Source organism: Camellia sinensis, chromosome 14 (assembly GCF_055761805.1).
Source record: "Camellia sinensis isolate YWXY chromosome 14, ASM5576180v1, whole genome shotgun sequence".
Classification (NCBI taxonomy): domain Eukaryota; kingdom Viridiplantae; phylum Streptophyta; class Magnoliopsida; order Ericales; family Theaceae; genus Camellia; species Camellia sinensis.
Window position 1 is genome coordinate 71,780,677 of NC_138974.1, and position 26,925 is coordinate 71,807,601.

Consider the following 26,925-nt stretch of genomic DNA (forward strand, 5'->3'; position numbering starts at 1 on the left):
ATGCTTGAAGTTGTCTATGCATGCATTGAATGATATGAAGTACTGGGTGAACCGATGTATGTGGTCATCGTACTCGATATTAATGTAGCTTTCGGGGTTGTGTTCCAACACAGTGTCACTGTACCAACGTAGTTGGTTGAAAGAGATGTTGTGAGCGCCAAATAGTTCGCCTCTTGCTTTGTCGACCCCAAGCCACGCGACACGGTAAGTAATGTCTGGACCATAATCATGTTTCAAATCTAGTATGACCTCAATGGGGCGTGTGAGTGGTTTGTTGCGTACCCGTTCTGTGATAATATCGGCAACTAACTTTGACCCAACCAGTGGGTTTTTCGAAGTGCGTATGGCACACCGCAAATGTGTTCACTGGTCCACTTCTGTAGGTAAAAAAATCCGTTTGCCGTTAACTTTTGACCATGAAGAGACCACGTACACCCATTTGTTTCGTTCATCGCGCACACGGCGGTTATACGAACGGAGTCATTTTTTTTGAATTTGAATTGGAACCCACATTCGATGGCAAACTTTCGTAGTATGTTGCGGAAATCCGAAGCTCCATCCTCAAACTGCTGGCCAATGTATGTGAAACCAGTTGCCCATGAAGCTAAAAATAACGCCTTGTCATTGTTCGGACAAAATGTTGGCAGCAAGTCCACATCGTTGTCAATGTCCACAACGCTATGGCCAAGTACCACGCCATGATAGTTAGCCCTTGGATTGGATGGGCCATCAACACATAGACCTTTCCCGTCACCTCAGTGTTGTTCGATGATGACATCAAGAAGTTGTAAATACAATGCACGAGCAAGGCATACCATGTTATGCATGTCGACGCCGTTTTGTAAAGCAAAATTGTTATGCCCCAGGATCTTGTAAAACAACATAACTTCACCCAATGATATGCTATCATATTTGGTACATATGAAATCGACAAGTTTGTGGAAGTTGTATGCCGGTTGCAGTTCATATGTGACGTTGACTGAATGATAACAACACAGTAGCATAAAAAAGGAGTCCATCTGCATAAGAGAAATACATTTGTTCACATCAATACACCAATGGTTAAAGGTTTAAACACACACACGTACAATGAATGTTGGTGTGTGAACCTCCTTGTAAACATTTTTTTGTACCCATAAAGTTAGGGTCTATGTTCACAAAACCCTCCAGTAACCAAAACCCCCAACAAAAATGTTGGTGCATACTAAAAATACCCGTAAATGCCATTGCATTAAGCATTTGCATTTAAAAATGTTTGATTTCGGAGTGCGAGACATGGTGAGTTGGTGTGTGAATGTTCGTGTGTGAACAAGGTAAAGACACAATGGTAAAAGGTGTAAACACAAATATAGCATGATTTGTTGGTGTGTGAACTGAAATCGCCGTTAACGTCCGCACGGTAAACAACCCCTCATTGCAAGTATGTGTTTGCACACACAAACCTGGGGTTTACGTTCACATAGTAGTCCACCTACGGCAACCAAAACCCCCTACAAAATGTTCGTGCATACTGACACTACTCATAATTGCCATTGCATTTAGCATTGGCATTTAAATTTCTTTTATTTCGGAGTGGGAAACATGGCGAGTCGACCAATTCTCACCCATGATGCAACTATACATGAAGGTGTGACAAAAGCGAGGTATACTTGAACACGGTCGAATCTATTCGTGTCATCTGCAAAACACTTCTCGCCCACGTCATTAACGAAGGAAAATTCAAAACCCTAATTCCCTCCCTTGGAACCCTTTGTGAAAAAAAATACACTCCCCTCTCTCCAAAATGTGAAAAAAACAAACTTTTCTAAAAAACTGCTCAGACTAAATCCGTCTAAGCAACTCTTACCCACATTTGAAAAAGGACTTAGTGGTCACATATTCCACCTAAAAAGGACTCTACAATCAACCATTTAAAACATAGGATCAAATAGTATAACATTTCTCAATATAGGACTTTCCAATAAATTTTCTAATTTTAAATTTAGCCTTTTACAAGTACCTAAAAGTTTATTGAGCAAAACTCATTAAATTAAAAAGAGCTTCAAAATATGTTTTAGTTGATTTATTTACGTAATGAATTGAATTTAAATAAGATTTTAAAAAACTAAACATGATTCAAATTCAAATAACTCAAATATTTTAAATCTTTACCCTGACCACTTACTTAGAAAGAAATGTCATTCCCAATTTTAATTAGTCCCAATAATTTTTTAAAATTTTATTTGTTGTCTCGGTGGATATAAACCACAACATAAAATTACTCCATTTAATTTTTTTTTTTTTTTTAAATGTGAAAGAGACATTTCCCGTGCAATATGATGGGATGTAATTTACCTATTGTATTGTTCAAAAAGTTAAAATTGAGAGGAAGATAAATAACTTTACGAAGTCTCACATCTCTTTAAGAAGTTGAATTTGAAATGTCTATGTATTAAATTGTTAATTTTGAAAACTTGAAGACAAAAATGTTAGTTAAGCATAACAATACTGACTTCTACGAAGCCTCACATCTCTTTCAGAAGTTGAGTTTGAAATGTCTATAAATTGCCAGATTTGAATATTTTAAGACAAAAATAGTAGTTATGAATAACAATACTGACTTCTATTACGTGTATTAGGCCTCGTTTGTCATGTGAGAGTTTTAGCTTAAAAATTAAAAGTTATTAAAAAAATTAAAAAGTCTGTAACTTATACTAAAAAGTTAAAGATTTTTTTTTCTATCTACTTGTTGCACATCTTTTCCTAAAAAATCAAAAAATCATTCCAAATATAATAATTTTTTTACCTCATATTTTAGCCAAAAAATTATTAAAATAACTTGTTCCCAAACGAGACCGATGTATATTATGAATCCACTGAATATTCTATCAAATAAGGCTCAAGACATGAGCAATTATCTTGTCTTTTCATAACACGATATTGGCGGTGTGTTTCGCCTATAATAAAGGACTTCGTACTTATATGACTCAAATAAATAGAAATTATACGAGAAAATTATATAACTCTATTACAATAATATTTTTTAATAACTTGATATCCAACCCAAATGGCTGATTAATCCGAGGAACCAATATAACTCAGTATTAGATTAGTGTTATTGTCGTATAACTCATAAGATAAGAAATAATCAACAAAGTGTAAGAAAACTAAGAATAAATGATACGAGTGGTGGTACAGTCCACCAATATAGTACACTCATTTTAACCTTTAATGATGTAGAAATGAGAGAGAATGGAGAGAGATAGAAGGAGGAGGGATGAAAAGTGTGGGTTCACCCCATTATATGGTTCATTCCATATTACTTGGGAGGTGAATTGGAAGTACCAATTTAGTGCTCCAAAACATTTTTCATAACTTGAAAGTAAAACAAAAGCTTGACAAGAGTGAGCCAATTGGGTTAATTGAGTTGGTCACTCCTATGCGGGTCATCAACAAGGGTGATCTAATCTGTGGGTTAAGGGTAATTTTGACCTGCCTTATTTGACTTAATCAACTCACTGATTATGAAGCCTGCAACACAACAAAGTATAAAATAAATAAATTAATTTAATAAAACACCGTTTTAAGTAAGGAATATTAGGCAAAACAAATTTGAGATGTTAATAATTGACTTAGTAATGTCTATTAGTTGTTGTTTAGATCACGGATGGGTAGTCCAAGATATGCAAATTAATGATTGTACGAATAACTAAAGTTTTGTATCCTATTTTTCTATTCCAATGCATTATTAATCACACAAACATAATTAAAATTTCAAAATACGTTAGTTTTAAAATACAATGATTATTATATGAATTCTAAATAACTGAAATGACATAAAAAAAAAAAATTGTGTAAAACCAATTGCAACGCAACAAGTTCAAAATGTTTTGGTTCTTGATTATGAACTTGATGTATATTCATGGTTGAGAAAGTCTATTGGAATTAAAAAATATGTGGAATTATTTTTAAGAAAAAAGAAAAGACAAAGAAAGTCGGAAATTAAAAGAAAAATATGAATATATAATTTTGACCAGTGAACATCAAATGAAGTGGGATAATGTACAAATCATATAATAGTTTGTGATGTCTTGAGGTTAGACTTTTTGGTGGGTATCTCCATCTATCTTTTGTATGTGGATGTCATGGACTGAACATAGCAATTATTGTCAACCTTATCTGACTTTTATTTATTTATTTATTTATTTGTGTGTGTTCCGTTAAACTATCAATAATGATTCAGAACATTAATTTTAGTGTTTTAATAGAGTATTAATGACATGATAATGAACAAAAAAAAATAAAATAAAAATAAATTAAGACCAAAACATCACATCACTATGGGTGGAATCCACTGTCAACTCATTAGAACTAGCTTTAGAGCTCAAGAATTAGAGTTTCAAAGCATTTTTCGTTAAACTATTTTTGTTCATTTTTCATCTCTTAATTATTGGAATTAATTTAGAGACTCAAATTAATCCATCCAAAAAATTTTGAGTGAGTGATTGTGTGGTAAAGATTAATTTGTATAGTGTAATATCTATGTGGAATCCATGTGTGAAATAAATCTGAACACAAGATGAAGATTCTGGATAATTTTTAGGAGTACTTATATGTAGGTTGTAATAAGTAGACTTATTGTCTAGTAGATCCTATGAAAAAAATTTATCATAAAAAACGTTACTAATTGTAAGTTTTAACGACAATTTATAAAAATCATGACAAAAAAAGTCACTAATTATCAATTTTAACGACTTATAAAAAATTGTCACAAAAAAAAAAATTTTAGTGGCAATTTTGTCAAGACTTATTTTCAACAAGACTTAATAAGAATTAAGTCCAACTATTATGACCTATTAATAGTTTATCCTAATTTTTAGGTTGATATGTGTGGGTTTATAGTATTACTGTAATTATTGTACTATCAAGAAAAAATCATATTCAGTAATAACTCTATAAATTATTACATATTTATAAAAAAAAAATAATTATTAATATTTATAAATTTTGACATTTATTTTTCTAAACACCTACGTAATTGAAATTTTTCCAAAAATCAACGTCCGGCCGATTCTTGATGGCTGCATTTGTTCGACTGGTTGACCCTTGGGTGGGTTTATAGTTTTACTTCTGATTTGAATTTTTGATTTTGTAAGATTTTATGGGTAAATTACCAGCAGTGCAGTATTCACATAATTTTATTTTATTTTTTATTTTTTTTAAATAAGGTGGTAAGATAGAATGCGTGTAAAAAGAGTTTTGAAAAAAAAATGTTGAGACCCCTAATTTATCATCTCTAAAAATCACCTTTAATGATGTGTCTGCTAAGTATTAAATTTTAATTTGTTAAACATTCTATCACGTGAGATCTAACCTCAATGTCACATCATTAGACGTCATTCAAAAGTGATAAATTAAGAGAGATGTAACATTGTTGAATATTTGAATGTCGATTAACTTTTCTAATTTTACTTACCACGTCATTTGGAGGAATTATATTATCTAAAAATATGACACACAATTTTATCATTTTATATTCAAGCAAATTGATGGTATATTATTGAAATTATGTTATTTTAATTATCAGATTAATTTAATTATTTTTATTAATAATTTTCACACAAGTAACAAAAGAAATGAATGTCTCAAATTTACTGAAATAAGACCTATGATGACCTACAAATCCAAACAACATCCTCAATTTTGTCCCAAGTCATCTTTCCCAAACTTCGATCATCGGTTTGGAAACAATCAACTTACGACTCTCTAGTTCTGTTGGCTACTTGGTACTTGACAAATGAACAATACTGAGAAATTCAAGCAAATTTAAGGCCTTGCATGTAATTGACAAAAGAAGGAAAGAAATTCATTTTCTTCCTCCATCTTTTGCTCCCACAGTTTTTTTTTTTTTTTTTTCCATAATCAAATTATTGAAGAAATGCAAATTTTTATTTATAATAATAGAGTTTTGGAAAATCCTAAGGTATACACCCCTTTAGGGGGTGCATGTCATATATATTTTATTACAAAAATGTGTAATTTTATCATAAAATTTTGTAAGAGTAACGTTAGAGGTTCTAATATTTTTACCAATTATTTTACCAAATGTCTCACCCATGGGTTCCACATGTGTGGGATTTACACCCATATGAGAAATTTGATAAAAATGTTAAGAAACTCTAGCATTTTATATTTTGTAATATCATTCGCAAAGTATATAATCTCACCACAAATTAGCGTAATAAAATGCTTAAAATTTTATGACTGATATTACGAAAATTTATGACTTAGTTATTATATTTTTTATTACGTCAATTTATATTAAGATTACGTATTTTATAGTTAATGTTACAAAATTTTATAATAAAATTACGCATTTTATGCTAGGCTGCATATACATTTCCATAAGGTTTTTGAATCCATGATCCCTCTCGTAACCATAGGATATCTGCCAGACACTTTTTTTTAAATTAAAATAAAATGGTTGATTAGCATCAGTCATTGAAAACGAACAATTCAGCTCGTAAGAAAGTCAGTCTCTCGTTTCTGGATCGTCAACTTTTCATTATTTAATCGCATTTAATACAATTTCAAAATGTCAAACAATAAAGATTGGTTGAGGGACGTAAAGTCTTCCAGTACAATCATATATTAATTAACTAGTGGTAAACTCGTGCTATCTACAAGACTGATTTATAGTATATAAATTTTTTAATAATGTATCAAGGTCTAAATTTAGTCAAAAAATTATAATCATAATGAATAAAATCATCTTCTCAAATTTCATAAGTAAAGACAATAATTTAAAAACAGATATGTACAAAATGTTATTATAATTCAACTGATCTATTTTTCTTGAAATAATAAACTTGATTTCTAACTAATGAAATAATACTAACAATAAATAAGATGTTTCTCAATAACCCTAATATCTAAAACATATATATGCTAAAAAGAATTACTAATAAACTGAATGCCATAAATCTATCTATCTATATTTGTTATGGATTTATATATATTTTTAATTTATATATATGATTATAAATATTTGTGGGTTTGTAATTTTTTTATCACTTTATGTCAAATATATTTTTTATTTTTAAAAATTTTAAAATTGAAAATTTCTATTTAATGCTTGAAGCTCTTGTAAAAAAATAAAAATTCAAATAAAAAAAATCAAAATTTTAAATTAGATTTGTATAGATAGGCTTTAAAAAAAAATTTTAAATTAGATATTGAGAGATAAAATAAAGATTTTAACTGAACATATAGGATCAAATTTGTTAATTACGAAAGATTTTAACAAAAGCGACATAGATCAAATTTGTTAACTTTATCTATTTGTATATCAAATTTTTTTTTTTTTACGTTTATTTAAAAAAAATAGAAATTAGGAAAATTAGTAAAGGAAACTTGAGAGAATACCAGTAGGAAAGAAAGTGATTAAGAGTTAGTATTAAGGGTTTGGTGGCCTTTTATGTTTCATACTACATTCTTATAATATATAAGAAGATAAAAGAAAAGGAAGGGACTGAACATCTTATAAATATTTTATTTTTATTTTTTCATAGGTACCAAAATCACACATTAATATAAGTAATTTTGTCTTTCTAATTTGTTCCTTAGTTTTTTATTATTATTATTATTATTTATTATCTAAGATTAATGTTTTAACCATTTGTCACACATGACCTCAAGCTAAAACTTTAGCAAGAAAGAAAAAACAATGGTGTGCTCATATCTATTGGACTAAGAAAAAATTGTGCCAAAAAAAATTGAAATACAATTAACAACAGTGAACACTCAAATATATAAACTCTCCATCTCATATACACCATTTTTATGATTCAAGATTCTACTTATATACAGACACAAAAAAAAAAAAAACAAAAACAAAAAAAATAAAAATAAAAATAAAATGGAAAGAAAGAAAAGGACAACAAAAACATATGTGTTCTCTTTACATAGTAGTCTTTGATAAGTTTCTTATTGACATATTGTTTTACGACTCGTTGGCCATATGTGCTTCCAAACTAAAATTTCTTCCTCATGGTAAAACTTTCTAATTCCTCCATAAAAGCCATCTATCTGATCGTTCCAGTAATTCTCGATTATCCTTCTCATTTATTGTTGTTTGTTCTCCTTGTGACTTAGGAGTGTTGTTTGAACTTCAGCATTATTGTAACTTGTAAAATACTAAATTTTCTCAACTATAAGAAAAAGAAAAACATATACAAAAAAAGAAAAAAAAAATGACAGATTGCTTTATTGATATGGAATACAAACACACAAAAATTCTATGTAAAGCAATTGTTTTGTCTATATAATAAGTGAAACATATAACTCAAAAACTTGGAAATGGGCTTAAAAAATAAATAAAAATAAAGCAATGGCAACCTCTGTTGTATCATATATACCAATATCTAACTTTCTTACGGAATGGCCATCTAGGTAGTACCAATCTAACTTTCTTATGAAATGACCATGGAGGTGATGGTGACAAATAAGGGCAAGTTTTTTGGGAGAGAGATATAGTCATATTTTTATTTTTTTATACGAAGCAGTGTGAGATAGAAACAAAAATATAACTATATATAAGGAGGGAACAAAGACATGTGAGAGAGGAAGGCATGTGAAAGGAGGTTACTTTAATTGAGATAAAGGAAATAGGTGATAAGAGAGTTTTAAAATTTTTAATTTATCTAAAGTGATAAATATATATTTTTTCTTATATATTTCATGTGGATTTTTGTCTCTCCTCTATTTTGGCTAGAAAAAATAGGCTGAGAGAGGAAGAAGTGCCACCTCATTTTTTTAATCTCTCAAAATTATGAGAAATTAGAAATAAATAATTGATAGTCTGTGAGCTTCCACTACATTTGCTTTTATAGATAGTATAGATAGGTAGATAGATAGTATAGATGGATATAAATATATAGGTAAAAAGATAGATATCAAATCTAATTTGAAAGAAGATAAAAGTAAAATAAACATCCTTAAAAAAAAAAAAAAAAAAGAGAGAGAGAGAGAGAGAAATTTGAGAATTCAGTCGTTGATAATCAAAATTTTTAAAAAGATAAGATATTTATGAGAGATTATGTATGAGTAGAAGATAATTTAATTTTTGTTATATTGAAATAAAGACATATAGATTTTCTTGAATAGTAGCAAAATAAATTTATTTTTTTAATAAAGTTGTAATAGAATAAAATATATTTAATTTTTAAATTGCATGCTTGATGATAATTTTTTTTTTAAATACACTGATAGAAAATTTTAAAATTGATGGTAGTCCATTGTTATCATTATAGCCAAAAAGAATTTAATAGTGGTCAATCATTAACCAATAATTTTGGATAAAATCATGGATAGCCAATAAAAAATCAACACTTAGCAACTTAAATTTTGTAAAAATTTTTTAAAAAAAAAATGGAAAATTCAGAAAAAAAGTATTGGAATTCCACAAATCATATAGTTAAATATTTTAATTAATTTTAAAATTTAAATGTTAAATCTAGTAATATTATGCCATGTGTAATAATTCAAAATTTAGATAATACACTAATAGATTTGAGTCTTTTTTTTTTCTAATATTGTAAAAAAAAAAAAATCAAAATTTTAAATTAGATATGTTTAGATAAAATTTAAAGATTTTAAAATTTTAAAATTAAATATTGTTAGATGTACCAATCACTTTAAGCCAAATATAATTTTGTTTTCAAAAATTTTAAAATTAAGAAATTGTGTTTAAGGTTTGAAACTGTTGTGTGTGTTTGTGTTGTTAAGTGGGTGCATATTGGTTGTAGATGATTCGAAGAACTCTCATTTGAGAGAACTTGAAGGAGCAAAAGTGAGATTAACTTTATGCAGAGCTAATTTTCTTGATTTCGAGAGTTTATGCAAAGCCATTAACATGTGATGGTGTGATAGACATGAGATAAAGTAAATTAAATTAAATTCAAGATTTGATGAGTTTCAAATATGATTAAATTGAAAAACAAAAGCAAATTACAAATTAAAAAGTAAGCAAGCCAAATCGTGCGAAATGTAATAATGAAGAAAAGGAAAAGATATGTAGATAAACTGAAAAATAATGGAAAAAAGAAATATATATATATACACAAAAGTAATAAACATTGAAAAAATACATATAAAGTAAGAAATAATATTATGAGCATAAAAATGAAGAAAATGAAAAGATATGCGGATGAACTAAAAATATTTAAAAATATATATGCACACAAAGTAACAAACACTAAAAAAATACATATAAAGTAAAAAATAATATTATACTGACCTTGTAATGATTTTTTTGCAAATAATCAAATTTGCAAAATGTAACAATGGAGAAGATGAGTTATTATGAGAAAATAAAAGATGATTGGAATAAAGAAATGTGTGTATGGAAGTTGTAGGAGTTGTCATTTTTTTTTTTTTTTTTGAGATTGACAGTGAGATAGATATTATTGTAAGTGATGGATATAGATGAATATTTTATTATTTTGAGATAAGTATTATTATGGGTGATGGATATGGATGAATATTTTATTATTTTTTAATTTTATATTTTATATAGGGAGAAGTAGTGAGAATGCTTGAAGAGTGAGTAATGATTTTTTTGCAAATAATCAAATTTGCAAAATGTAACAATGGAGAAGATGAGTTATTATGAGAAAATAAAAGATGATTGGAATAAACTGAATAGAGAAATGTGTGTATGGAAGTTGTAGGAGTTGTCATTTTTTTTTTTTTTTTGAGATTGACAGTGAGATAGATATTATTGTAAGTGATGGATGTAGATGAATATTTTATTATTTTGAGATAAGTATTATTATGGGTGATGGATATGGATGAATATTTTATTATTTTTTAATTTTATATTTTATATAGGGAGAAGGAGTGAGAATGCTTGAAGAGTGGGAAGGGAGATAAAGGGAAGTGCCACGTAATATTTTTTTTTTTTCAAAATTATGAGAATTTAGGATTCAAGTTTTAGAGTCTTTTGATTTAACAACTACATTTGGTTATATATATAGTATAGATGGGGCAGATTATTAACCCCATGCACGTATTAATATGGACAAATTATAAATATCTTTATTTAAAATACAATTTATTTAATGTGATTTTAAAAATTATACTAGATCTTTTAAAATTTTTAATTTCATAGCAATGGCTCATTTTATTATTAAATTAATTAATAATTTTTAATAATATTATAAATTTATTTTAATTAATAATTTAAATAATTTTATCATTATATATGATAGCAGTTATTAATTTTGTCAAATAAAAATTCTGACAATAGAATATTTGTGATTTTTTAAATTATAAAAAATAATTTATATTTTAATTAAATTTTAAAAAATATATTTATAATTTATTCTATTAATATACAAATGAATACTCTTTCGTAGGTTTGCTCATTTAAGGAATCTCATAGTTCCCGTCGAAAAGGTCAATAAAGCAAAGCATAATTGGTCCTTTCTTTTCTTTCTTCCCTATATTTTAAGGGTATATAGTGACGACCCAAGTGGGAGGGTGTGGTGTGGGGCTGTGTCGTTGGATACTTTAAATTATGATATAAGGGTTGGTTTGTGAACTTGATTCTTTTATTTAAATTTTTAGTTATTTTATGAGATAAAAAAAATTACGTTTGGGATAGTTTATGATTTTTTTTTGTTTTTTTTTTTTTGTAGAGATTATTGTGATAAAAAAAATAATTGATTAATATGTAGGATATAACATTTTATCTTATAAATTATTTTAACTTTTTATTTTTATTTTTATGTGTTTATGAACTACTTTAGCCAAAATTTAAGTTACCAAACAAGGATTTCAAACGCTTTAAAATAAGTAATGATTTTGTTAACAACTGTTTGAAATAGTATTGACGATTGATTTAAGAATTAATTTATTAGTGACTCTTTTTAAAGACATACAAAAAAATAAAATAAAAAGAATGAGTTGATTTTTTATATTAATTTTTGATAGCTTGTTTACAAACACCCTTTGATTAATAAAATTTATATTAAAAAAATGTCAAAAATAATTAAAATTTTTATTTTGATTTTTTGTAAAAAAAATTTAAATACAAATGAGTGATTTCATGTGCATTTTAGTTCATTGACTTGTGTCGTGAAAATGTATGATATTATTCAATTTAAAATAATTATATAATATGAATTTTATTAATAAGTGACCTTTGGATACGGATTCTCGTATAAATATTTTTAATTTATTAATAAATATTGTCATTAATAAAACTCAATAAGTAAAATAATATTTACAATTAACAAAGGCTATTTTTTTAACATGGAGCACATGGGTGCATAATCTATTTTCCTTTTGTTTCAAATTACTACTTTATTGCAGGATAAATTTATCTAGATTTAAATTAACAAAAAAAAGTTATCAACACAAAAAATGTAACAAAATAATTTTCTCTATAAAATTTCATAACTTTCTTATGATAAAATGTACATAGTAACATTTTTCTCGATTTTAATTAGGTGGCGGTGTGGACTACACTCAAAATAATTTAATAAATAAATTTTACTTTTAGAATAATTTTTAAATAATTTTTCTACATGCATATTTAGTTCTGTTAGCCAAAATTTTTGCAAGTTATTGAGAAATTAAAGAGTTTTAGTATCATAAATAAGATTTTCGTAATTCTCAAATTAAAAATTAATCTATTAACATTTAATTGCGTAATCGTGGATGACGGTTGATTTGGATGGAAAAAAATAGAAGAGGACAATAATAATAATTTTTTTAAGCACAAAAATACTATAAAATTACTTTTTATATATTATAGAGAGGAAGTTGGGGAAAGTAATTATTATTATTGTCAATTGATTTGAGTTCGTCATACCCTCATGCTTAAAATCTGACAATGATTTGGTCACTTTACGTGAGATTTTATCAACTTTATTTGATTCCGATTAAAAATATATAAAAAAAAACTCTATTTGATTTATTCCTAGTTATGTTTGACCAAGCCCTCTCTCAATGCCTTTTTGTTTTGTCTTTTGATTTGGTAGATTTTGAGTCCAATACAAAAGAATAGGACAAGCATAAAAACGAAAACACATCTGCACTTATTTATTTATTTATTTTTGTAGATTTGTTTTTTCTTTAAATATTCTTCTTCCTCTTTCTTCCCTGTTAGTTGATAATTTAAATAGTCAATAATACTATATACTTAAAAAAATTAACCATAAAAGTATTAAAAAATATTTTAAAGAAAAATTCAGTTTAGGGTCGATCGACAAGATGTAAATCGATAAACAACACTTCTTTGGGGGAAAATAAGTAAAGAAGAATGTGAAGAAAAGTAACTGAATTTCACCACCCACCTAATTCCTTCACATTCTGTACAAAACTGGCAATCATAATAATAATAATAAAGATGATACTAATAATAATAGTAATAAATGTGGTCAAGTTTACTATTTAAGGATGACTTATAGTCTGAATCAACAAATAATAATTGATAAGTCACAATCAATTAAATTAGATTTGGCCATAATCGACAAGTTACAATAGACATAAAAATAAATTATGGGGTCAACAAATATGCATCAAAATTATTTAAATTCGTGCGACCTATTTTCCATTGACTTTAAATTTATATCATACATCTCATTTTCAACATAAATTTTAAAACAAAAATTCATGATAGATAACATTATTATTTATATATATATATATATATATATAATTGTATAATAGATAATGGTAGGCTTAAAAAAGAGTCAATGGATAGGATAGCGTGCAAGTAGAACTTTTTATTTTCCTTTTTTAAAAAGTTCGAACGGTTTAGCTCATGTTGGGTCATTGTTAATCACCACGCCTACAACAACAAAGAAGAGTTGATTCAGCAAACATGACGAATTCAACAACTTAAAAAAAAAGAAAAGAAAAAGAAACACAGTTGCACCTGGCTCTATCTAGATTCTAGATTCAACAATTACAAGTCGTAACTTTATATTAATTTCATTTAATCTATCTAAAGTATTTAAAAACTGTGACACCTTTTCTTTTAGGAAAGTAATATTCTACTTGAAACCAAGGCCTAATCTTTTCGTAAAAGTTCATCTTCGTTTCCCTTTATGTTCTTAAAATATGATGTAATATTGGGGAGATCACAATTGACTATAAAATTTAAATGTACTCACCAAATGTATTGTGTAATATTCATTAAATAATGTGGTTAATGTTATATAAAATGTCGCGTGAAAAATAAATGTGATATTTATATATACTTGTCTTGCTAAAAAACTTCTTGCAAGATAAGCAAATTAATCACATGACATTTGAAATGTGAGGAGTGAATTAAACAGATAAAAGAAATTATAATAGTCCAACTATATTGTACAAATATGATTAACCTTAATAATAACGAAATATATCAAGAATTGAAAGATAAGTAAACAAAAAGGAGAAAGAATAATTTATTTTTATTTATTTTTTAAAAAAATTTAAAGAACAAAAAATCGTAGAACTTTTTTTTAACAATTACGCATTAATTTTTTTTTTTATTAGAGCCTATTTAAATAGTGTGATATGTAAATTTTGATACAAGTTATAAAATATGGAGTACTATTGTCAAAAAAGAGTAGTGTAAAAACACTATCTACACTATAACAAATTAAAATTTTAAAAACAAAAATTTAGGAACAATTAAATTTTAGAAGCGAGATATTTTAGTTGACAAAAATATATATATATATATATATTTTTTATTTTTTAGAAAAATATTTTAGTTGACAAATATATATATATATATATATATATATATTTTTTAGTGATGAATTTTTATCCTTGGGACCATATTCTTTGCCTAAAAAAAAGCACAAAATTATTTTGTTTTTAAAAATACATTTATTAGTAATACTTTCAAAGTTGTCACTACAAAATTTGAAAGAGCATTCAGCTTGTTTGGTTTGATTTTTCAAAATTTACTTTTCAGAAAATTAAATTTTTTTATTTTTGTGTATTTTTTTTGTTTTCATTGATTTTTTTTAGTATTCTAAGTAATTTTTTAAATTTTAGATATACGTAACATAAATATACTTAAAAAGTATAATATTTGTGAAAAAAATCTTTAGAAAATTCATTAAATATCAAAAGTATAAATAAAAAAAAATGAGAATTCAGTATATTTTTTACATTCTCGTATATTTATTGATTTTTAAATATTTTTTACTTAGGTATATCTAAAAAAAATAAAATTGCTTAAATTTTTAAAATTATTCACTAAAAACAAAAAAGACAAAATTTTCAGAAAATTGAAATCAAACACATTGATTGTTATTCAGGCAAAAAAATTAGACCTACTTTATAAATTCAGTGATATGTCAAGAAAAAGATTGCTTAATAACTAAGAGACTATTTGGTATCTTCTAAAATAACAAAATTTTTATCTTTTTATCTTTTTTGAGTCATATTACCTCTTTACTTTTTTACACATTTTTTTTCGTAAAAAATAAAAAATATACTTATTTAGATCATTTCAAAAAATATATAAATATTTTTTAATTATCAATCAATTATCTTATTTACACATTACTAAAAGAGTTCATGTGGTATTAGCTAATATAATCAACTTTTTTGTGTTGAGACTTTTTTAATCTGACTTTTTTAACCTTATTTTGGTTTTTGTTTTACGACTTTTTTGACTTTTGTATAAAAAAAAATGTAATGATTATGAAAAAGTAATATTTTGTTTTATTGATTTTTATAATAAATTTTGTCTTTTGTAATTATTTAGCCTTAACATAAATGTCAAATCGGGGTTAAATCTAAAACATGAATTTGGCTCCCTTTGGGAACATAGATTTGGGATTTTTTTTTTGTTATTTTAGCCACAAAAGATAAAATAAGTTATTTTAGCTACAAAAAATAAAACATCACATCCAATTTATAATCATTACACTATTTTCTTATAAAAAAAATTTAAAAAGTTAAAAAATTATTTCCGAACAAAACTCTTTAACCCAAACTAAAAGAGTCAAAAAAAAAAAAAAAAAAAAAAAAAAACACTAAAAAGTTAAAACGCGAACCTACATTCCAAACGAAACCGTTCGTAAAGTATCATTTTTCAAAATGAAAACAGCTCAAGAAAATATGTGACCCAGCAAGTGGCATCCAGGGTGCCAACAATCAAAAACAATTACCGCCTAACAATTAACACATTCTTAGCTTGCAAGAAACTGATAAAAAATTATTTTCGGAAAATTCTATTTTCTTATTTTTTGTATTTTTTTGTTTTTATTAATTTTTTAAAATATTTTATGTAAATTTTTTACTTTTTAGACACCCCTAATATAAATACACTTAAATAGTAAAAAAATTATAAAAAAATCTTTTAAAAATTAATTAAATACCAAAAATATAAAAAAATACAAGAATTCAGTACATATTTTATATTTTTATGTATTTCTTCATTTTTTAAAATATTTTTTCACAATTTTTTACTTTTTAGATACATCTAACTAAGGTGCATCTAAAAAAATAAAAAAATATTTAAAATTTTAAAAATATTCACTAAAAATAAAAAAATACGAAAAAAAAAATTCAATATTTAAAAAATTTAATCCAAAAAATTCAAACCAAACACATTGAATAGATCCTCCAAATTACAGCAGAAATAATAATAAGCCTAGTTATTATTAATTGACACCGCGTAACGCTGGGTCAACTATTTCGTAACAGCGAACCTCGTCCCTCCTACACTCAACCCTCCATAAATACATACCCACCACAACACTCCTCTCATTCCCATCACCAATTTTCTCTCTCTACTATTCTCCATACACACAAATCAACTCTAACGTCACAATCAAACTCAAACTCTCACGCCTCTTAAATCTTCCCAACATAACAGCAATTAACTCAATCTCATACTCACATACACATACATACACACATTTGCATATGCCGAAAAAAGGAATGAGGACTGTCTTCTTCTCTTCATCAAGGCCTTCATCGCCATCCCACTATTCTTACCCCTCTTCCCCTCACCGAAGTGCCCCTTCTCCGCCTCTTCGGGTTTACATGATCGACGAAAACCTTGAGACTGCGCATGACATTTTCACCAAATGGGACATCGATGGGGGCTCCAAACTCGACTCTCTCTTCGCCGGCAGTGACAGAAAAGAAGCCAAGCTGTTCCTCAGATCCGCCAAGGATTTGCAGGCCGCTATGCAATTCTTCATGTCGGAGGGTTCGAGCTCCGAGAAGCTCGTCCGTGCTCAAAACTTGATGCAAATCGCCATGAAGAGGCTTGAGAAAGAGTTTTACCTGATTTTATCCACGAATCGGAACAATTTAGATGCCGAGTCGGTTTCGAGCAGGTCATCGCGAGTTTCGGAGAGATCGAGCACTTCTGATTTCGAAGAAGATGGATCAGAGGTTGAGAGTCAGGTAGCCCGTGATTCACTCTCGGAAGTTGAGAGAGTTTCTGAGCTTGCTATGTCAGATCTGAAAACGATTGCTGACTCTATGATTTCGTCAGGATACGGCAAAGAGTGCGTGAGAATTTACAACATTATTCGGAAATCGATTGTTGACGAGAGCTTGTACTATCTCGGAGTTGAGAAGCTGAATCCCTCACAGTTTCAGAAAATGGATTGGGAGGTGATCGAGGTCAAGATCAAAAGCTGGCTCCACGCGATGAAGATCGCCGTGAAGACGGTCTTCCACGGGGAGAGAATCCTCTGCGACCACGTCTTCTCTGCATCTTCGAGAATCTCCGAATCGTGCTTCGCTGAAATCGCCAAAGAAGGTGCTATGACTCTGTTTGGATTTCCAGAACTCGTTGCAAAGTTCAAGAAACTATCTCCAGAGAAAATGTTTCGAATACTTGACCTCTACGACGCGATATCAGAGTATTGGCCGGAGATCGAGTCCATCTTCTCATTCGAATCGATTTCAACCGTCAGATCTCAGGCAATCACGTCTCTCGTGAAGCTCGGCGACGCAGCTCGTACCATGCTCTCAGACTTCGAAACCGCAATCCAGAAAGATATTGCGAAAGCGCCGGTTTCAGGGGGCGGAGTTCACCCCCTGACTCGCTACGTCATGAACTACGTCGTTTTCCTCTCCGATTACAGCGGAGCACTCACTGACATTGTCGCCGACTGGCCTCTCTCGAACCAGTCTCCGCTGCCCGAATCTTACTTCTCGAGCCCAACCTCCGACAACAGCCCCACCACGGCCATATCGGTGCGCTTGGCCTGGCTCGTCCTCGTCCTCCTCTGCAAGCTCGACAGCAAAGCCGAGCTTTACAAAGACGTCTCTCTATCCTATCTCTTTTTGGCTAACAACCTAAACTACGTCGTTTCCAAGGTCCGCACTTCGAATCTGAACCTCCTCTTAGGAGACGACTGGTTACTAAAGCACGAAGCTAAGATGAAACAGTACGCAGCGAATTACGAGCGAATGGGTTGGAACAAAGTGATCGTATCGTTGCCGGAGTTAAATCCAACGGCCAATATTTCACCAGATGAAGCCAGACTTCGCTTCAGGAATTTCAACACAGCCTTCGAAGAGACGTACAGGAAACAAACCTCTTGGGTCGTACCCGACCCGAAACTCCGAGACGAGATCAGAATCTCGCTGGCAAGGAAGCTCGTGCCGGTGTACGGGGAATTCTACCAGAAGTTTCGGACCATGTTTCGGCGACAAATGGGAGATGAGTCAATTGTCCGATATGCCCCCGACGATATTGGGAATTACTTGTCGGACTTGTTCTACGGAGCCGGAACTTCAAGAAGTACGTCGAATTCGTCGTCATCTTCACTGTCGTCGCATTCGCATGAGCGGATAGTTCGTTGAGAGGTCACATCAATTTGCCGGTTGTGCATAAACAAAAATTGTAATGAGGACAAATATAGTATTGACACATTTTTCGATGTAGAGCAATGCAAAGAGTATTAACGGTTATATGATTCTTTGAATTCTTCAAAATATGAATATATTAATTTTCATTTGGATTTTATATTTGTCGATGTTTTTGAATTCTAAATGTTGGTTTGCTTATTTTAATGACATGAATTTGATAAATTTATAATTAAGAAAGCCTATTTGTTCGAAAAGAAAACTATTTAAACCAGGTCGAGAAAACAAGAGGGCATTGAAAGGTGTTTGACGAGGCTCCAACCATGTGGGAATGATTTTGTCTAAGACACATGTCATGATGCAAAATGACTTTCCTTAGCTGTGGCTTGGGCATTGGCCATGAAGATTCACCAAGGATCCTCTAGAGTAAAATTTTTTTAAAATTTCCTAAAGTGTTACAGTGTATGGTTGAGATTTATTGGCAAGTCACATCAAAAAAATTGATGTGACTTGCCAGTAAATCTCAACCATACACTGTAGCACTTTAAGAAACTTTAGGGAAAAATCACTCTAGAGGATCCTTGCTCATGAAGATTGGACAAGCTTGGGCTTGGGCTTGACCGGTTGATTTACAGGCCAGTCAATGCTTCACAAATGAATATCTAAAGGTGGACTCTTTTGTGGCCATCCTTGGATATAAAAAAGATGTATTTCTTCTCCTCTATCATAAAAAATTTCCTCCGTTTCTCGATCCATGTATGTGCTCCAAAGGGTACGAAATTAAGCTGGATTTTCTCTTACTAATGCAATGTAGGATTAGTGTTAACAGGTATTTTAGTATTATAATGTGTTATATATTGGTTTTTCTTTTCTTTCCCTCTAAGTTATCCAAGGTCTTGGCCAAGTCTTGGTCTTGGTCCACCATGCTTATCCATCCAACTCTTCATCCTTCCAAGGTAAGCTTCCTAAGGTCTTGGTCTTAGTCTCTAATTGATTAAGGCCAAAATGTATATCATTGAGGCCGTTAATTAGAATCTCTTAACTTCACTTGCTGGTCGAACTGTATATTTTATGTGTGTTGAGTGTCAATCAAGTTGTACATCGTTGGAGCATAAAATGAGCAAAAAGACAGAATTTGGGCAAAGTTGACTTTTTCGCACGTGCGTTGATTTTTTCCGCACGTGCGTTGACTTTCCCGCATGTGTGTTGACTTTTTCTGAGAAAGTCAAACCGACGTTTTAAACCTGTTTGGACGAGATTGGAAGCATAAAAAGGCAAGTAAAAGGCTGGATTAGGGTTCTAAAATTGTTTTGACCTAAAGAAGGAGGCTAGGGTTTGCAAAAGGAGGAAGAAACAAGAAGCTTCAAAGATGTCTCCCATGGTTGTTCCTTCTCCTTCTACCTCCTTCCACTCCTCCATGAGTGGCTAGTCTTCTTTTCTAGGGTTTTGATGAAACCCTAGCCATGTAATTATGTAGTTTTCTTTTTTGATTTTATATTATATAAAGGTTTGAACCATTGTATGGTGTTTTAGAAATTCTTTATATATAATTTTCATTATCTTTTCAAATATTTGACTTTCTGTGATTGTTGAATATTATCCATACATGAGTTTTCTATTCCTTCACATTCAAGGGATGGGACGAACCATGCTACGAGGAACGAGTCGTATCACTACCCTAGTTTAGAGTGAACGATTCGTATTACTTGAGATGGCTCGTGCTCATACATTGAATGTGATGATCTTCTTGTTAAATGCTTTGAGCTTGTAGTTGTAAAGCATTAATTCGTTCAAACCATAACATAATTAATTTCAATTGGAAACCCTAATTATGTGGTTAGTGGTGAATTCTCTACCCTAGGATTTTTTTCCAATTCAGTAAACCCAATTTCATTTATTATTGATAATTTAATTCATTAGTTTAATTTATTCGTTATTAAATTAGGTTATAAACAACCAATCTTTTTATCAAAATTAATTTAGGAATTTGACAATTAAATTAGTTTAATTTCACAATAGTCCCTGTGGATCGATACCTGGACTTGCCATTATTCTGATAGAATTTGGTATAGTTTAGTATTTAATTTTGGTGTGTTCAACGACCCATCAGTTTGCTTCTGTTTACTCACTTTAGCGCTGCGGGGTTTTTTTTTTATTTTATTTTTAAAGCTTGGTTGCGCTCCGTTTGCACTTCAGTGATAGCTCCAATTTCAAACGCTCTACACACTTAGCAACACCAAAAGCATAAAATCCTAAACTAAAAATTAAAATAAGAATGTAACTTTAAATTAACTAATTTCGCCAGAAGTCCCCGGCAACGGCGCCAAAATTTGATGGGTCGTTGAACACACCAAAATTAATTACTAAACTATACCAAATTCTATCAGAATAATGGCAAGTCCAGGTATCGATCCACAGGGACTATTGTGAAATTAAACTAATTTAATTGTTAAATTCCTAAATTAATTTTGATAAAAAGATTGAATGATCCTAACCTAATTTAATAACAAATAAATTAAACTAAGGAATTAAATTATCAATAATAAATGAAATTGGATTTACTAAATTGGGGAAAAATCCTAGGGTTGGGAATTCACCACTAACCACATAATTAGGGTTTCCAATTGAAATTAATTATGCTATGGTTTGAACGAATTAATGCTTCACAACTACAAGCTCAAAGCATTTAACAAGAAGATCATCACATTCAATGTACGAGTACGAACTATCTCAAGTAATACGAATCGTTCACTCTAAACTAGGGTAGTGATACGACTCGTTCCTCGTAGCATGGTTCGTCCCATACCTTGAATGTGAAGGAATAGAAAACTCATGTATGGATAATATTCAACAATCACAGAAAGTTAAATATTTGAAAAGATAATGAAAATTATATATAAAGAATTTCTAAAACACCATACAATGGTTCAAACCTTTACATAATATAAAATCAAAAAGAAAACTACATAATTACATGGTTAGGGTTTCATCAAAACCCTAGAAAAGAAGACTAGCCACTCATGGAGGAGTGGAAGGAGGTAGAAGGAGAAGGAACAACCATGGGAGACATCTTTGAAGCTTCTTGTTTCTTCCTCCTTTTGCAAACCCTAGCCTCCCTCTTTAGGTCAAAACAATTTCAGAACCCTAATCCAGCCTTTTACTTGCCTTTTTATGCTTCCAATCTCGTCCAAACAGGTTTAAAACATCGGTTTGACTTTCCCAGAAAAAGTCAACGCACGTGCGGGAAAGTCAACGCACGTGCGGAAAAAGTCAACGCACGTGCGGGAAAGTCAACTCTGCCCAAATTCTGTCTTTTTGCTCATTTTATGCTCCAACGATGTACAACCTGATTGACACTCAACACACATAAAATATACAGTTCGACCGGCAAGTGAAGTTAAGAGATTCTAATTAACGGCCTCAATGATGTACATTTCGGCCTTAATCACAAACACTCACAAGCAAAGCACCAAAGTGCTAAAACGGAAGGCAAAGCTCAAACAGAGATTGGAGATAACGTCTACACGTCAAGCATCCGCAAGACGAGTAAAGCGTTTTCGTTAAACCGCTGTGAGTATTTCTTCCTTTGGTATTTTGCTTTCATACTTAGTGCATAGAGTCGGAACTTGTTGTGTGTGTTTGGGTAGTGTATGCACGGGTGTCGTTCTTGTCGCCCTGAATTGTGGAGTTTGGACCTTGAACTAGAAAGGACCCTTAGGAGACTTAGGACCTCTGCCTGTATTCCTAGGCTTGAGCATTCATACATTGAGCCATTAGAGATGGAAGATCCTAATGTCCCAGATGTGCCCAACCGGACACTTAAGGATTATTTTACACCTACTGCATATACATCACCATCATGCATCCAATTGCCCAACACCACTGCTGCTCATTATGAGATTAAGTCCAACACCATACAAATGCTCCCATCATTCCATGGACTAACTCATGATGACCCTTATAAGCATTTGAATGAATTTCTGGAAATTTGCTCGACAGTGAGGATCCAGAATTTCACAAATGAGGCCTTAATGTTGCGATTGTTTCCATTCTCGTTAAAGGATAAAGCCAAACACTGGCTAAATTCTTTACCTGCTAATTCAATCACAACTTGGGACCAATTACAACAATGGTTTTTGGAGAAGTACTTTCCCATAGGTAAAACCAACCAACTTAGGCGAGCCATCACAAACTTTGCTCAAATGGATGGCGAGCAATTTCATGAGACTTGGGAACGACTTCGAGACCTTCTCCAACAGTGTCCCCACCACCAAGTGCCTAATTGGCAACTTGTTCAAACATTTTATTATGGCTTAACTGAGCCACACCGCCAAATGGTGGATTTGTCCTGTGGTGGGACATTTATGTCTAAAAATGATGCCGAGGCATGGCAATTGTTTGAGAACCTAAGTGATAATTCCCTTCACCATGCCTCCGCAGCCCGGCAAGTCCGACAACCCATAGTTGGAGCCCCGAAAAGAGGGGGCATTTATGAGGTCGGGCAAAACCTAGAGTTAGCCCAACAAGTAGAGGCATTGTCCCGCAAGATGGACCAATTATTAGCTACGGGACATGCTCCTACCCAACATGATCAGCCTCAATTTCACAAGACATGTGTTATTTGTGCGAGCCCTGCTCATGACTTGAGTGAGTGCCCTTCGGCATCACAATTTCCGGAGTTAGTCCAAGAGCATGTGAATGCGGCTCAAGGATTCTCCAACCCGGGTAATGACCCCTACTCCAACACATATAATCCGGGATGAAGAAACCACCCTAATTTCTCATGGAGGCCCCCTTCACAAGGCACTTCTTACAATCCTCCACCACCAAGGCAGAATTTCAATAATTTTGCCAACCAATCATCTTACCGATTACCGCAACAGTATAGACCCCCACAACCATACCGTCAACCACAACCCCCGCCTGTTCCTCAGGGCAACTCTGTCTTTGAAACTCAGGTGTTGGAAGTTCTCTCAGAACTTAAGGGGTTAGCACCAATAGTTCACTCCCACACTCACTCTATTGCCAAGATAGAGACCCAATTGGGTCAAATAGCGAACTACATGAATCGGAGAGAGGAGGGAAAATTACCAAGTCAAGCTGTGGCCAACCCTAAGGGACAATACGGGGCAGAGAGTTCGAGTGGGAATGGTAAGCAACATGAGCAAGTGCAGGCGGTGGTTGCTTTAAGAAGTGGTAGGGAGTTAGAGCCTCAGTCAGTTGCGTCTGATGCAACTAGAGTTAAGAAGGGTGACCATGGGGGTACACCTAATGAGAGCAAGGGTGAGGGGGAAACACTTAAGAGGGATAAGTTAGTCCCTAGCACTCCATATGTGCCTAAGGCACCCTTTCCCCAATGCCTCGATGCACCGTCCCCTTTTAATAAGAAGGCGGCATCTATGGAGGCAATGATGGATGTCTTTAAACAAGTAAAAATCAACCTCCCCCTGTTGGAGGCGATTAAGCAAGTACCATCATATGCCAAATTTCTGAAGGACCTTTGTACGCAAAAGCATAAATCTAGGACACATGTGTCCCAAAAGGTCCTACTCACGGAGCAAGTAAGCTCCATCTTGTTAAATGACACACCTCCTAAGCTTAAGGACCCGGGTGCCCCAACTATTGCATGCATTATAGGGGACCATTTCATTGATAGAGCCTTATTAGATTTAGGGGCTAGTGTCAATTTATTGCCGTACTCTGTGTACGAGGAATTTGGGCTTGGCGAGTTGAAGCCCACTACTGTCACTCTTCAATTGGCTGACCGGTCCCTCAGAGTGCCACGTGGCATGATTGAGGATGTGCTAGTTAAGGTTGATAGGTTCTACTTCCCTGTTGACTTTTTGGTGTTAGATATGGAACCGGTAACCAGTTCTAAGAAACAAATCCCGGTGATCTTAGGTCGACCTTTCTTGGCTACGGCCAATGCATGCATAAATTGTCGGACCGGGGTTATGGAAGTTTCATTTGGCAACATGCAAGTGAAACTTAATATTTTCCAAGCATCCCAACAACCTCATGAGAGAGAGGAGTGCTTATTAGTGGATGTTGTGGATGAGATTGTGGAGGAGGCTTTGCCCTCCATTCTTGTAGAGGACCCTTTAGAGGCTTGTCTAGGTCATTTTGGGTTTGAAAATTTTGATATTGATGAGTCAGTTAAGGAGGTTTTGAAATTGTTAGATGCGGGTATTATATACCCTATCTCAGATAGCAAGTGGGTGAGTCCCACACAAGTGGTGCCCAAGAAATCGGCCATCGCTATTGTTGAGAATGAGGAAGGAGAGTTAGTCCCCACACGAACCACTACTGGGTGGCGAGGCTGCATTGATTATAGGAGACTAAATTCATCGACTAGGAAGGATCATTTTCCTTTACCCAGGGGTTTGATGGACCCATTTTATTATGATTGATAGATTGATTCCTTATTCTCTTTTCTTTCCCTTCTATGTTATTTTGTTTTTCTTTGTTCTCGTCATGCTTTATTTGCGTCTAGAAGACTTTAAATCCTCTAAAGGTGTAATTCCTTTGGTGTTAGCCGTGCCCGAACGGCATCTGACGGTCTGGTATAGCCACCTAACCGTGTTTGTAGTGAGTTCCTAGGAGACCAACTGAGACAGTGGAAACTAGAGTTCGAATGGCAAAGCCTAGAACACAAAGGTTTGGGATTTCCGAGACTAGAGTCTGGTTTAAATATCCAGGGGTGTGGAGATTGCTTCAAAACTACCTCGGCTTGAACTCTGTATGGCAGCCCCATAGGTTGAGGTAGCTTTATGCGCCTCGATTCTGGATACCGAATCAACATAGTCTGTCACCCTGTTGGAGAATAGGGAAAGTTACAAACACAGTTAGGGAGAAAAGTAGTACCCGTGGTTTTCGCGTGAAGATTATACCTTTAGTAGGCATTCCGTTATTTTCTTATGTGCTATATTTATTTCGAATGTCAATTGAAGGTAGAAATGTGTAGTTTTGATTTAAAAAAATAAAATAAAATAAAAAAGAAGGGTTATACTTGTTCAATTTAAAAATAAAAAAATAATAATAAATAATAATAATAGTTTTCATACTTGTTCAATTTTACAAAGTAAAAAAAAAAATACAAAAATACAAAAATACAAAAAAAAAAAAAATCTGTGTTATACTTCAAAAAAATAAAAAATAATAAAAAATAAAAACAAAAAGATGGCCCGCATGTGCGGCAATGAGCACACGCATGGAAACAAAATTCACCAAAACATTTTGTGGGCACTGCTAAATAAGCAGGTGCGGCACCAAGGGCATTGACCAAGCAGCACGTGTGGCTTGGGCCCCGCACATGCGGGACGCCGATTATTAAAAAAAAAAAAAAAAATTTCGCGAGGAGTTGCACATCGCCGCAGGTGCGGGCCATGTGCGGCACATTACATTTTGTTTTGTTTTTTTTTTCTTTTATTATTATTATTTTATTTATTTATTATTATTATTATTTTTTCTTTTCCTTTCTTTTCTTTTAATTTATTGATGTAAATAATTTTTAACTAAATACATAAATAAATTTTATAAATAAATAAATAAATATACAATTATTTTATTTATAATTTTTTTTATATAAAAAAAAAATTGACTTTTATTTATTTATTTTTATTTTTATTTTCTATTTTCAAAAAAAAAAAAAAAAACTCAGAAAGCATGGTGCTAACAATAATCTTAATTTTGTTTTTTTTTATTTGTTATATTTGTTTAGTTTAAATTGCTTTGTAGTGATTCTGGTTAGTTTAATTAGGTGTCGTTTGGTAACACTTACGTTTTCAGTTTTATATTTATATTTACAAAAATTTTAAAAAGTCAAATAAAAACTTGTTTGGTAAAATTTTTGATTTATAAATCAGTGTTCTCAGTTTATAAATTTGGCCAAAAAATGAAAACACAGAAAATGTGTTTTCATTTTGAGTTTTCAGTTTATTTTTTTTTTTACCACCCAACACTAGCTACCACCCGCCACCATTTTCCACTACTGTCTTCCGCCACCACCACCCACCACTGACTCCCACCACCACCACCTATCACCACCACTCACCACCCACCTGCTACCACCACCCACCACCCGCCATCACCTACCAC

The 26,925-nt window shown here is 31.5% G+C and overlaps 1 protein-coding gene across 1 annotated transcript; it reads left to right on the forward strand.

Annotated features, from left to right (window-relative positions):
• The first annotated feature begins 16,583 nt into the window (after positions 1 to 16,583).
• LOC114314583 (exocyst complex component EXO70H1) lies at positions 16,584 to 18,988 on the forward strand. Its single transcript, XM_028261061.2, has one exon. It carries the CDS (start codon positions 16,924 to 16,926, stop codon positions 18,823 to 18,825), a length of 1,902 nt encoding a protein of 633 aa, XP_028116862.2. The 5' UTR covers positions 16,584 to 16,923; the 3' UTR covers positions 18,826 to 18,988.
• Positions 18,989 to 26,925: the final 7,937 nt, after the last annotated feature.